General features: G+C 48.9%; 2 protein-coding genes across 3 annotated transcripts; one reads left to right on the forward strand and one right to left on the reverse strand.

Moving 5' to 3' along the window:
• The first annotated feature begins 1,311 nt into the window (after positions 1-1,311).
• zgc:113425 (uncharacterized protein LOC541425 homolog) lies at positions 1,312-8,407 on the forward strand. 2 transcript variants are annotated; one of them, XM_038298226.1, is made up of 6 exons: positions 1,312-1,667; positions 2,030-2,089; positions 5,185-5,316; positions 6,072-6,218; positions 6,693-6,750; positions 8,165-8,407. In XM_038298226.1, the coding sequence occupies exons 1-6, from the start codon at positions 1,503-1,505 to the stop codon at positions 8,269-8,271; spliced, it is 669 nt and encodes a 222-aa protein (XP_038154154.1). In that variant the 5' UTR covers positions 1,312-1,502; the 3' UTR covers positions 8,272-8,407. The 2 variants fall into 2 exon arrangements, with proteins under 2 accessions (XP_038154154.1, XP_038154145.1); XM_038298217.1 differs by having other exon boundaries at positions 1,317-1,667; positions 8,162-8,407.
• Positions 8,408-9,076: 669 nt separating this feature from the next.
• rab33ba (RAB33B, member RAS oncogene family a) lies at positions 9,077-11,309 on the reverse strand. The gene is made up of 2 exons (XM_038298239.1): positions 9,809-11,309; positions 9,077-9,259 (listed from the first exon to the last, which is right to left on the reverse strand). The coding sequence occupies exon 1, from the start codon at positions 11,175-11,177 to the stop codon at positions 10,947-10,949; it is 231 nt and encodes a 76-aa protein (XP_038154167.1). The 5' UTR covers positions 11,178-11,309; the 3' UTR covers positions 9,077-9,259; positions 9,809-10,946.
• Between the last annotated feature and the right edge of the window lie 6 nt (positions 11,310-11,315).

Here is an 11,315-nt window from a genome sequence, read left to right on the forward strand (position 1 = left end):
CTGACATAAAGTGACCAGTAATGAAGGAATCAAAAGATGAACTATACTTTGACACCTAAACAAATCTGGGAAGAACCCAAACCTCTAACGCTGCCTCAGTGAGGACCAGAGTTCAGGATCCAGTGATGCGAAACGGACACCGTCTCCATGGCAACAGTCTCTCAAAGTTCAGCCAAATCATAGAAGACCTCCAGGATCTGTGGAAACGTCTTTCATTCAGAGCATGGTGGTGGGAGTGTGATGGTCTGATGCTGCTTCAGGGGTTCTTTTCTCCACCAGATCATCCTGGAGGGTTTCCATCATCAGGTTAGGAAGCTCTGGCTTCTAAAGAGTGAGAGAGAAAAGAAAGTGGCCTAGTGAAAGCCTCTTATTGATTTGCTGTGTAATTAATTTAGCTTAAGGTCATCCAATACGGCTTTAATGATCCACACCCCCTAAAGTGACCTGGTCTGAAGTGAAGCATCTTTACCACCTTAGGAAAGCACAGACAGACTGGTAAACTGGATCCTATCACAGTGAGGAAAACATTTAGTCCTAAATGCTAAAAAAAAAAAAAAAAAATTTAAAACAATCCACTGGACTTTGTTTCCCAGTTTGAAGACGTTTCTCTTCCATCCAGGAAGCTTTTTCAATTCAAAATGTCAGAAATAGTGTTGAGTTCCAGGTTTTATCCAGCAGCCCAACTAAGCCTTGTTTTAGTTTAGAAAACATGCAAATAGAAACAGATGTTTTTTCCTTCTAAACATAAATGGCTTCCTTCACGCTTCTCTCAAACCACCTGTCTTCTTTGTCCAAAATGTGAACATTCTGGTCCTCCAAAGAATGTCCTTTGTCCATAAGGTGTAGATGTACAGCAGAGTCTGGTCCAGAGGAGGGCGCTCTTCTGTGTTGGGCCATGAGTCTGTGGAGAGGTTGTTTGCTTTCTCCAATATAAAGATCAGAGCATTCCTCACTGCACTGAACTGCAGATGCCACTCAGCTCAGATCGGGTCTGGAGGTTTGGTCCAAAGTCCAGTGTCCAGTGTGACCTGGATGACTGAGGATCTGCACCAGCATACTGTCCTAAATGCTGGGACCTGCTCAGCTTCCAGGTTTTCAGAAAGAACCAGTGAAGCTGCTGGTCTCCTCCATGGACAGAGAAGAGGAGGAGGATCTGAGCTGGTTCTGGTTCGGTGCGGAGCAGAACCAGTCCCCCTCTGAAGGTCCCAGTCTGACCCCAGAAATCAGCTGAAGCTGACCCTACGCCACCTGTTGCTTCTGAACAACAGCCTGTGGGCGGGGCCTCCCACCTGGTCCTGTGGGCGGGGCCTCCCCTCCCACCTGGTCAGCAGGTTAATGGATAAACTAACTTCCTGCCTCCTGGTCAGACACAGAAAGTCACCGAACCCTCCGCTGCAACCGGAACCGCTCGGTTCTTTGATGTTAGACACTGGAAACCACCCAGAACCAGAACTTTCCCCTCAGAGCCGCTTCAGACCCAGCAGCGGACTTCCAGGCGGACAATGGACCGGTACCGGTACTTCATCTTCAACCAGAGAGCGGTTCTGGTTCTGGGCGTCCTCCAGATCGCCTGCGCGGGGCTCTGCGTGGTCTGCGGCTTCATGGACGCGGTTTTCCGCAAGAACACCCCGCTGAGCAGCAGCAGGATGCCGCTATGGGGAGCACTGGTCAGTACCAGCCGCGCACTGGTTCTACTGGGCCCATGTTTGTTTTTCCATTAAAACCAGTCAGCTGCTCTGCTTTGACCTGATAGATATTAGAGTTCTAGATGCTGAATCTGAGGTTTGGATGAAGAGCAGCTCTTTCATAGGATGATGATGATGATGATGATGATGGTGGATTTCCCAGTTTAAACAGTAGATCAAATTCTGCTGATGTTCTGGTACCATCGGACCTGTACGGTACCAGACCTGCTTCCTTGATCTATCCTCATTCTCCAGGTCCAGGTTCTGTTGGAGCTCCAGGCCTGCAGGGTTCTGCTCTATCTGGGACCGGCTGTTTCATCCAAACCTCTTCCTCTTCCTGGCAGGTTCTGGCCTCCCCGGGTGTCCTGGCGCTGTTTGCATCTCAGAGGAAAAATGCTGTGTTGGTAAGTTTCTATCTTATGAAGATGTTCAGGGGGCTCAGATGCAGGCTTGGTGGTCCTCACCAAGCCCAGAACAGCACGATATTAACCCTTAGTGAGCTGTAGGGTTTTCTGTACCGGGTTCTGATCCAAAAGGATCTGGTCAGAACACAATAATTCAGTTCAGTTTGTTTCTATAGCATAATTTAAAACACATCACCTCAAGGAACTTTACAACCTGCAGTAGAAGCAGCCAGCTCCTATGTCAGAGGATGAAGAGAGCACATCCAGTTAGTCACAGTCAGAGAAACAGGGCTACACTGGAAAACAGGCCAAGCTCCAACATCTAGAAACAAAGGTGTTGATGGCAGCAGCACAGCTGATATTTCTCTCCAGGATGGAGTCACAACCAAACAGGAACAGACCAGATGAAGCTACTATGAGAAAAAGCAGAGAGAGCAGAACGTTAGAGATTGAACTAACAGATTCTACAGAGTGGGAGAATAGAGATAGAATGAGGCAGAATGATGAAAAAGGGGTCCCTATGTCCTCCAGCAGTCTAAGCCTATAGCAGCATAACTATAGAGATAGCTCAGGATAACCTGAGCCACTCTAACTATAAGCTTTATCAGAAAGGAAAGTTTTAAGCCTAGCCTTAAAAGTAGACAGGGTGTCTGCCTCACGGACTAAAACTGGTAGTTGGTTCCACAGGAGAGGAGCCTGATAACTAAAAGATCTGCCTCCCATTCTACTTTTAGAAATTCTAGGAACCACTAGTAAACCTGCAGATTGAGAGCGAAGTGCTCTGTTAGGAACATAAGGAACAATCAGATCTCTGATATCAGATGGAGCTTGGCCATTTAAGGCTTTATATGTGAGAAGGAGGATTTTAAATTCTATTCTTGATTTAACAGGAAGCCAATGAAGAGAAGCCAGGATAGGCGAGATATGATCTCTCTTTTTAATTTTCATTAGAACTCTGGCCGCAGCATTTTGGATCAGCTGAAGGCTTTTAACTACAGTTTGTGGACTTCCTGATAGTAAAGAATTACAATAGTCCAGCCTTGAAGTAACAAATGCATGGACTAGTTTCTCAGCATCACCCCTAGACAGGAGATTTCTCATTTTAGCAATGTTCCTCAGATGAAAGAAGGAAATTCTAGAAACCTCTTTGATGTGGGATTTAAATGACAGGTCCTGATCAAAAACAACACCAAGATTTTTTTATTTATTATCTGAAATCAGTTTAATCCCATCCAAATGAAGTGACTGACTAATCAGCTTCTTTTTCAGAGACTCTGGTCCAAAGACTATAACTTCTGTTTTGTCTGCATTCAGAAGCAGAAAGTTAAGAGTCATCCAGGTTTTTATGTCTTCAGTCATGCCTGTAATCTATGTAATGGATTAGCTTCATCTGGATTTATAGACAGATATAGCTGGGTATCATCAGCATAACAGTGGAAATTAATCCCATGCTGTCTAATGATTGTATCGATTGGGAGCATGTATAAAGTAAAGAGAATTGGTCCTAGCACTGATCCCTGTGGTACTCCACATTAACATGAACAAACTGAAATTGATCAGATAAGATTTAAACCAGTCTAGTGCTGTTCTGTGGTGCAGTGGCACAAGAGCAGGATTGGTTCCTGGGAGCTTTATGGATTCTTCTTCTTTAGCTTTTCGTAGTTAACGGCGCAAAAAGCAATGTTTGATAGTTTAGACAGAACGTGATGTGAAGAACCAGAGGGATCTTCAAGATGGAACATGGTGGGAAGCCCTGCCATGTCTCTATGTTGGCCTCTAGTCTCTGGGTTACAAACTGGGCCACATCCATCCAGGTAGGTGGCGGCCACCTCCAGCCTGGCCCCTCCATGCCCAGAGAGGGCGGCGTAGCATAGCAGCAACATGGCAACAAGAAGGTCCAGTGGATGAAAATGATCCCCTGAAGATAATTAAGTTAGGAGTTAGTGACTTCTTCACTGGACGCGTTTCCTCCGATGCTGTCACCTTTGACTAGAGAGGCCTCATCACTCCAAAGATTGGTGTATCTTTCTCAAAATCTTTGGACCCATTTGTTGTTTTTTAACAAAACCTTTGATGGTTCTGCGTCTGTGCTCCAATCTGTGGTCAAACTCTGCAAACTGGGGTAGAGGCTGTCTGAACATCCGCCCTAACCCCCTGACCCCTAAAACCCTGACCCTTAAAACCCTAACCCCCTGACCCCTAAACCCTGAACCCTAAAACCCTGACCCCTAACCCCCTGACCCCTAAAACCCTGAACCCTAAAACCCTGACCCCTAACCCCCTGACCCCTAAAACCCTGACCCCTAACCCCCTGACCTCTAAACCCTGAACCCTAAAACCCTGACCCCCGACCCCTAATCCCCTGACCCCTAAAACCCTCACCCTTAAAACCCTAACCCCCTGACCCCCGACCCCTAACCCCCTGACCCCTAAAACCCTGACCCCCTGACCTTCCATCACTATAAATAGCAGGGGACTTTATAGGGACTGTTCAGACAGCTGACCACTACTCTATGCTCCCATTGGTCACCCCACGGTGCCTGCGCCATCTTTGTTCTCTCTGCCCCCCCTAAAAATCCCATGATGCTTTGCAAGAAGAGCTCAAGGGAAGCAGTCAGAGCTATATCTGCTCGTCTAGTGACCATGGATGATCACTGCATTGTGGGAAATTTTCCACTACTTTTTTGTCCACTAGATGTTCAGACTCTCATCTAAACTGGTGTCACCCTGTAGTACCTTATGGAGGGGTCAGGGGTTAGGGCGGGCATTCAGCCACTGTCTACAGCTCTGGACCTCAGTCAGTTGGAGGTCTACGTTTCAAACCGTAGATTTCCCAACACCCATTAGGGACGGGACAGATCTGATGTCCTTATGGAGGAAACTGGACCTAAAGGTGGCTGTAGTTCTTTATCAGCTGCAGTGTGTTCTGCAGGCTCCTCCTGGGTTCATGTTTAAGCATCCTGAAAACAGAAATGTCTCGTTGAAATGGCAGGAAGGTCTGCAGCCTCAGCAGGGGAACTTTACCTGGGCCTTTCATTGTGTCTCTGCAACAACATGTCCTGCAATCTTCTGAAAATGTGTCCATGTGTCCTCAGGTCAGCGGGATGGTGGTAGCTGCTGGACTTTCCTGTGCCGCTGCAGTCCTCATCTTGGCTTACTGCTCTCTGACCCTGACCTACGGGGAGGAGGATGAAGACGTCTTCCATCACCACCCCAGTGCCAAAGTGGTAACTACCAGGCACCCTCCAGACCACTGGAGTTCCTTAGCCCAACTGAGGGACTTGAAATGTTCCTCAAGTCTCCTGAACAGAGGGGCTCCCAACTCTGTTCCTCAGGAGCCCCCCCGGTTCTCATGCCCCCCCCCCTGGTCCTCAGGGACTCTCTGGTCCTCCTGAACCCCCTCTGGTCATCAAGGACTCTATGGTCCGCAGGAACCCCCCTTGTCCTCAAGAACCCCCCAGTCCTTGGGAACCCCCCTTGTCCTCAGGGACTCTCTGGTCCTCATGAATCCCCCCTGGTCCTCATGGCCCCCCTGTTCGTCAGGGACTCTCTGGTCCTCAGGAAACCCCCTTGTCCTCAAGAACCCCCCAATCCTCGGGAACCTCCCCTGTTCATCAGGGACTCTGGTCCGCAGGAACCCCCCTGTTCCTCAGGAACCCCTCTTGTCCTCAGGTACCCCCCTTTACCCCTGTGTTCGTCAGGGACTCTCTGGTCCTCAGGAACCCCACCTGTTCCTCAGGTCTCTCCTTACTGCAGCCACCTGAGTGATTAAAGGGCTTCTGCAGCTCCTGATGCTGCTGAGGAGCAGTTATGTTCTAGATCAGCTATGCTGGAGCAGAAACATGTCCAGAAGATGAGGGCCAATGGTCCCTGAGGAAGACGATGGCGTGACTGCTTTCAGACGTCTGATGCCATGCCGTGCTGCTCTGGTTGTCGGGGGTTCTTGCTTGTTTGTGACCATCTGTGTTCTGTCTCTTACCAGACGTTTGTTCTCCATCGGATGGTGAAGGGAGCCAACGCCACCATCATCCTGACCTGCATTCTGGGCCTGGTTCTGTCCTCGCTCATCGGCTATGTGGGCCTCCGCAGCCTCCCCTGCTGTGGCTGCTATGACTCCAGGACTGGACTGGTAAGGAACCCACGGGGCGCTCTGCTTGGGGTTTCTGCAGAGGAGACTGGGTGTTTTTCCTTTAGCTCTTTGCCTCGCCGGGCTTAAATCAGTGTTCCCAGTATACATCCACTGCATCCAGCTATCAGCTGGGAAATGGCTCCACCCCGAGCATTAAATCTGGACCCGGCGTGGCTTCGCTGGCTGCCAGGTCACCTGATCAAAGGACAGGTTGGTGTGACGTGGCGGTGCCGTCACGTTTACGAAGCTAAGATCAGATAATGCAGGTCTGCTGATATCTGGTGAACTCTGCTCATGAAGTAATGCCTCCAACTCTAAAGTTCAGCACTGACTCACCCAGTCTGCATAGATACACAGGAACCACAGGCTTCAAAGAACCTTTATAGAGCCAGGACTGATGGAACCAGCTGGCTCAGTTTTTAATGCTCCAAACCTGAATTGCTTTCCTCTGAGATGTTCTTGTCTATGTTTCAGGAGGTTCTGGTTCCTCAGAGTGATTCTGGAGACCCGGAGCTGGTGTGTACATGGCAAGGTAAGCATCCCTGCAGGGTTCTGCTTTCAGCACAGAGGTCAGATGCCTTGAAGAGGCTGATGTCGTACATCCATCAGGACACAGAGCAGAGAGTGGGTCTCAGGTTCAGACCATCAAGGCTGGAAGCTCAGCTGTGGACAGGGAGGGTGTAGCCTTACGCCGTGGACCGGGAGGGCTGTGGACCGGGAGGGTGTAGCCTTCGGCAGCCGCCCCGCCCTCACCTCAGTGTAACATGGTCTGTGCAGTCAGTTCATCCAGATTACCATCCTGCCTTCAAAGATTATTTCTCTGTGGGAGCCGCTCAGACCCCCACATACCGGCGGTGCGCTGTCACTGGGAATCCCCAGCAGCAGCTGCCTCAGGCCCGGTCACCTCTTGGGGATTTTCCTCTACTGTTGGTGGCGGCTCGAAGTAGATATTAGCGTTTTTCAGGTCTGTGCTACAAACTGCAGGCAGCAGGATAATAAAAGCGAACATATTCTGCCGACAGGTTTCAGCATTCTAATTTAGCGGTTAATAAAACCTCTGGATGCAAAAATGAAAAAGTTAAATGTCTGAAACTAAGTCATCTCAATCAGTTCACGATTTTTCATCGCTTCTTCTCCTGCTGAAGACAATGGTTTCTAATGCAGGGCAACCGAGGCCCCAATCAGAGGACTGACCGCTCATGTTGAAGGCCATCCACTCAGGTAATCTGATTACTTTGAGGCACAGAGAAGCAGATTCTGGCAGGACCAATGGGTCAGAGTCATTCCTCCACAGAACTTAAGGTTTAGACCTTTTTTAAACCAACAGAACCAATTATATTTTCTGATGCAGAACCTGAAGAGGGTGGAAGTGGAGCAGCAGACCGTTCGCCCTCTGCAGCCCGGCTGGCAGTCAGTCAGCTTCATACGTTTCTGGTTTAGTGGAAGATGTTTTCCCTACGATCTGATAACCAACATGTAACCAGTTTAAGGAGACAGACATGCGGAGACCGTCCTCCTCCAGATGGAAGGAGGCCAAAGTGACCTCAGGGTGGAGGTGAAGCTCCACCCTCCTGTCCCATCCAGAGCTCTAATGGATGCTTTGGTTAAAGACTGGAGCTGGAGAGCCCAGCTTTACATCAAAGCTGATTAGTGTGTTCAGTGGCCTAGTCAAATTCCTACTCAGTCCAGGGTTAGAGCTCTTTTTGGTGCCGTTGTTCTGTCAGATGACTAAAGGGATAAACGCCTGTTGAGGCAGTTTAAAGTCTATTTTTCATTAAAAACTAAAGCGATAAACATCAATTTTGTGGCTTGTGCGTGCGTATTGACTATGGGTATGCTGGTCTGCTGGGATATGCTGGTCTGACAGAACACCGGTACTGTTCATCTATCGTGTGTTCTGAAGGAGCATTGGTACCGCTCATGTAGTTCTCCTGTGTGTCCAGCAGGTGGAGATGACTGCTTCTTTAACTCTCCTCAAACATCTGAGGTGGCCTCGAAAGAGGAGGAGGAGGACGCCCCCTCCAGGCATCCACTATACAGCAGGCTGAGCTGACCCGGTGCTGATCCAAAGACCTGTGAACTGCTCTGGTTCCAGAATGGACCCGTTTCCCTGCAGAGTGGCTGTAAACCTGATGCTGTGTGAATCTAAGCTCTGATTTTATCCTGTTTAATAAAGACCTTTAAACCCAGCTGGGAGGGATCCTTTATTCACAGACCTGGAAGGTTCTGGTCCAGACCAGTACCACCCCAGACCTTCAGAGGGCAGCACCCACAGGAAGAAGATCAGGCCAGCTGTGCTCTCACAGTAGCTCCAAACGGACCCCCAACCCATAATGAAGACATCTGAGGGGAACTGGCCTCAGAAACCGTTTACACACCTGATTTAAACATCTGGTTCCAGGAGCCAGATGTTTAAACCAAACCCATGAGGGGCGGGACACCCAGCCGCATACAGACCTCCTCCTGTACGCCGCTGTGAGGGGTCAACGTTGGATGCTGGCTACGGCCCGGTCTGTTTCTACACCTGCAGCTCTGGTTACATTCTGAGCTTAATGTGGAGAATTGGCTCTAATGGTGGAACGCTTTGCATCCCGTGCCAGGGGTAGCGATGCATTCTCCATTCAGGGGAGTGGCCTAGTGGTTAGGGTGAAGTGCTTGGAATCCTGTCCCACTCCCACACACTGACAATCTGGGTCCCTGAGTAAGATCCTTAACCCCACACTGCTCCGCAGGCAGATTAGCAGACCCAAGGGCATACCTGCAGAGATACATTTCTCCAATGTGAGATCAATAAAGTTCATTTTAAGCTTCTCCAATGTCCCAAATTCTTTTAGGCAGAAAAAGCACAGACACTGACCAAGGGTTCATTGTTTTATTACAACAAAAAGACATTTCTGATGTGGTTTTTATAGACAGATTCCCTGATGGACCCCTTTGATATCAGCCCCATTAAAACCAACTCCATTCAGCGCCTTTGGACCACTGATTTAATGAGCTACTAACATAGGCTGGTTGCTACCTGGACTGAGAAAGAGAAGGACCTCGCTGCAGCAAACAGAAAGGGGCGGGGACGGACCTTTCCGTCAGTCCCATACCTTATTTGGAAATGGGACTATTGCATTCCGGAAATGAAGGGGGCGCTATTTTCATAATCACTAGTATAAATGCCTTAAAGTTGGCCAAAATTGTCGACTAAATGTTTTACAGACCAAACCTCTTTTCCATCTAGTTCTTATAAAATAAGCCAAAGGCTATTATATTTTAGATTTTAACTTATTTATTTTAAGAGTACCGTTCACAACATCAAAATATATAATTTGAACTTCAGCACCAGCATGTATTTGTTTATATCTGTTTTCTTAGTCAGCGATGGACTGGGGATCTGTTGAAAGTGTTCTTGGATGTTTTGAAAGGCGTTGTCAAATAAAATACGTTATTATTATTATAATTATTATGAAACGGTCGGTACAGGAAATAGTGTCACTAGCGCCCCCGTCAGTTCCGGAATGAAATGGTCCTATTTCCATATAAGGTATGAGACTGACAGTGGTCCATCCCCGCCCCTTTCTGTTTGCTGCAGCGAAGTGTACTTCCTGAGAAATGGCCTGTTAGCAACCTGAGCCTATTAGCATCCAGGCCCTGTTAGGAACCTGAGCCTATTAGCATCCAGGCCCTGTTAGCAATGAGCCTATTAGCATCCAGGCCCCTTTAGCAACCTGAGCCTATGGGCATCCAGGCCCTGTTAGCAACCAGAGCCTATTAGCATCCAGGCCCTGTTAGCAACCTGAGCCTATTAGCATCCAGGCCCTGTTAGCAACCTGAGCCTATTAGCATCCAGGCCCTGTTAGCAATGAGCCTATTAGCATCCAGGCCCCTTTAGCAACCTCAGCCTATTAGCATCCAAGCTCATTTAGCAACGAGAGCCTATTAGCATCCAGGCCCTGTTAGCAACCTGAGCCTATTAGCATCCAAGCTCATTTAGCAACTAGAGCCTATTAGCATCCAGGCCCTGTTAGCAACCTGAGCCTATTAGCATCCAGGCCCTGTTAGCAACCACAGCCTATTAGCATCCAGGCTCATTTAGCAACCAGAGCCCATTAGCATCCAGGCCCTGTTAGCAACCTGAGCCTATTAGCATCCAGGCCATGTTTGCAACCAGAACCAGTTAGCAACCATTCCTTGTTAGCAACCGTAGCCAGTGTTCCTGAGAAGAAATTATTTACCAAAGAAGTAAACTTAACATCTTTAAAGTCTTCCATCACATTTCTACTGTTTTCAATATTGGGTTCGTGACCCCTAGATGCTGCAGGGGTTCATGGGATGAGCAGCCATTTTTAAAAAAAAGTGCTGTTAGAAACATTGAACAGAATCTGTAGAACCTGCAAAGAACAATTTTCTTTCATCATTTGATCAGTTTAAATTAAAAATCGATCCGGTTCTGGGCGGGCAGAGGGATGGATCCGGGTCTGGGTCCGGAAGGCACAGATCAATGGTGATGGACGGTTCTGGACGGGTCCATCTCATCACTTCTGGTCTCCATTAATGAAAGAAAACAGCTTTTATTTGAAATGGATGCTAAAATATTTGGGTTTATGCTTCAGAACAGTTCTGGGCTCATTGTCCAGGAGCTGGAAGGTCCATCAGGGTTCTGCGGCAGCATGAGGACTAGGAGCTGTAATGGTTCTGATCCCAGAACCAGTAAACCCAGCAGTGTCCGTCCCCTGTTGCTTAGCAACTGCCACAGCTCCAACCGCTGCCCCCGTCCGCCCCATCGTTTCTCCCGGCGTTCAGGGTCACGGTGCCCCCTGACCCCTCGGGCGGCTGACTCAGGACCAGCGGCTTCTGGGACTTCAGCTTATGCGCCACGGTCATGAAGATGGCCTCCACGTGGTCGCTGCTGAGGGACTTCCTGTCCCCTGGGCTGTTTGGACTCTTAGCGGACGTCTCAAACAGCGGCATGGAGTGAGCGTCTGCGAACTGCTGCGCTAAGTCCGTTCCCACCTGAACCGAGTCCAGCAGGTCGCACTTGTTTCCCACCAGGATCCTGGGAACCTCGGAGCCCAGAGCGTGCTGCTTGCACTCTTCGATCCAGGCGGG

Source organism: Cyprinodon tularosa, unplaced genomic scaffold (assembly GCF_016077235.1).
Source record: "Cyprinodon tularosa strain WSP-4 unplaced genomic scaffold, ASM1607723v1 ctg1108, whole genome shotgun sequence".
Classification (NCBI taxonomy): Eukaryota; Metazoa; Chordata; class Actinopteri; order Cyprinodontiformes; family Cyprinodontidae; genus Cyprinodon; species Cyprinodon tularosa.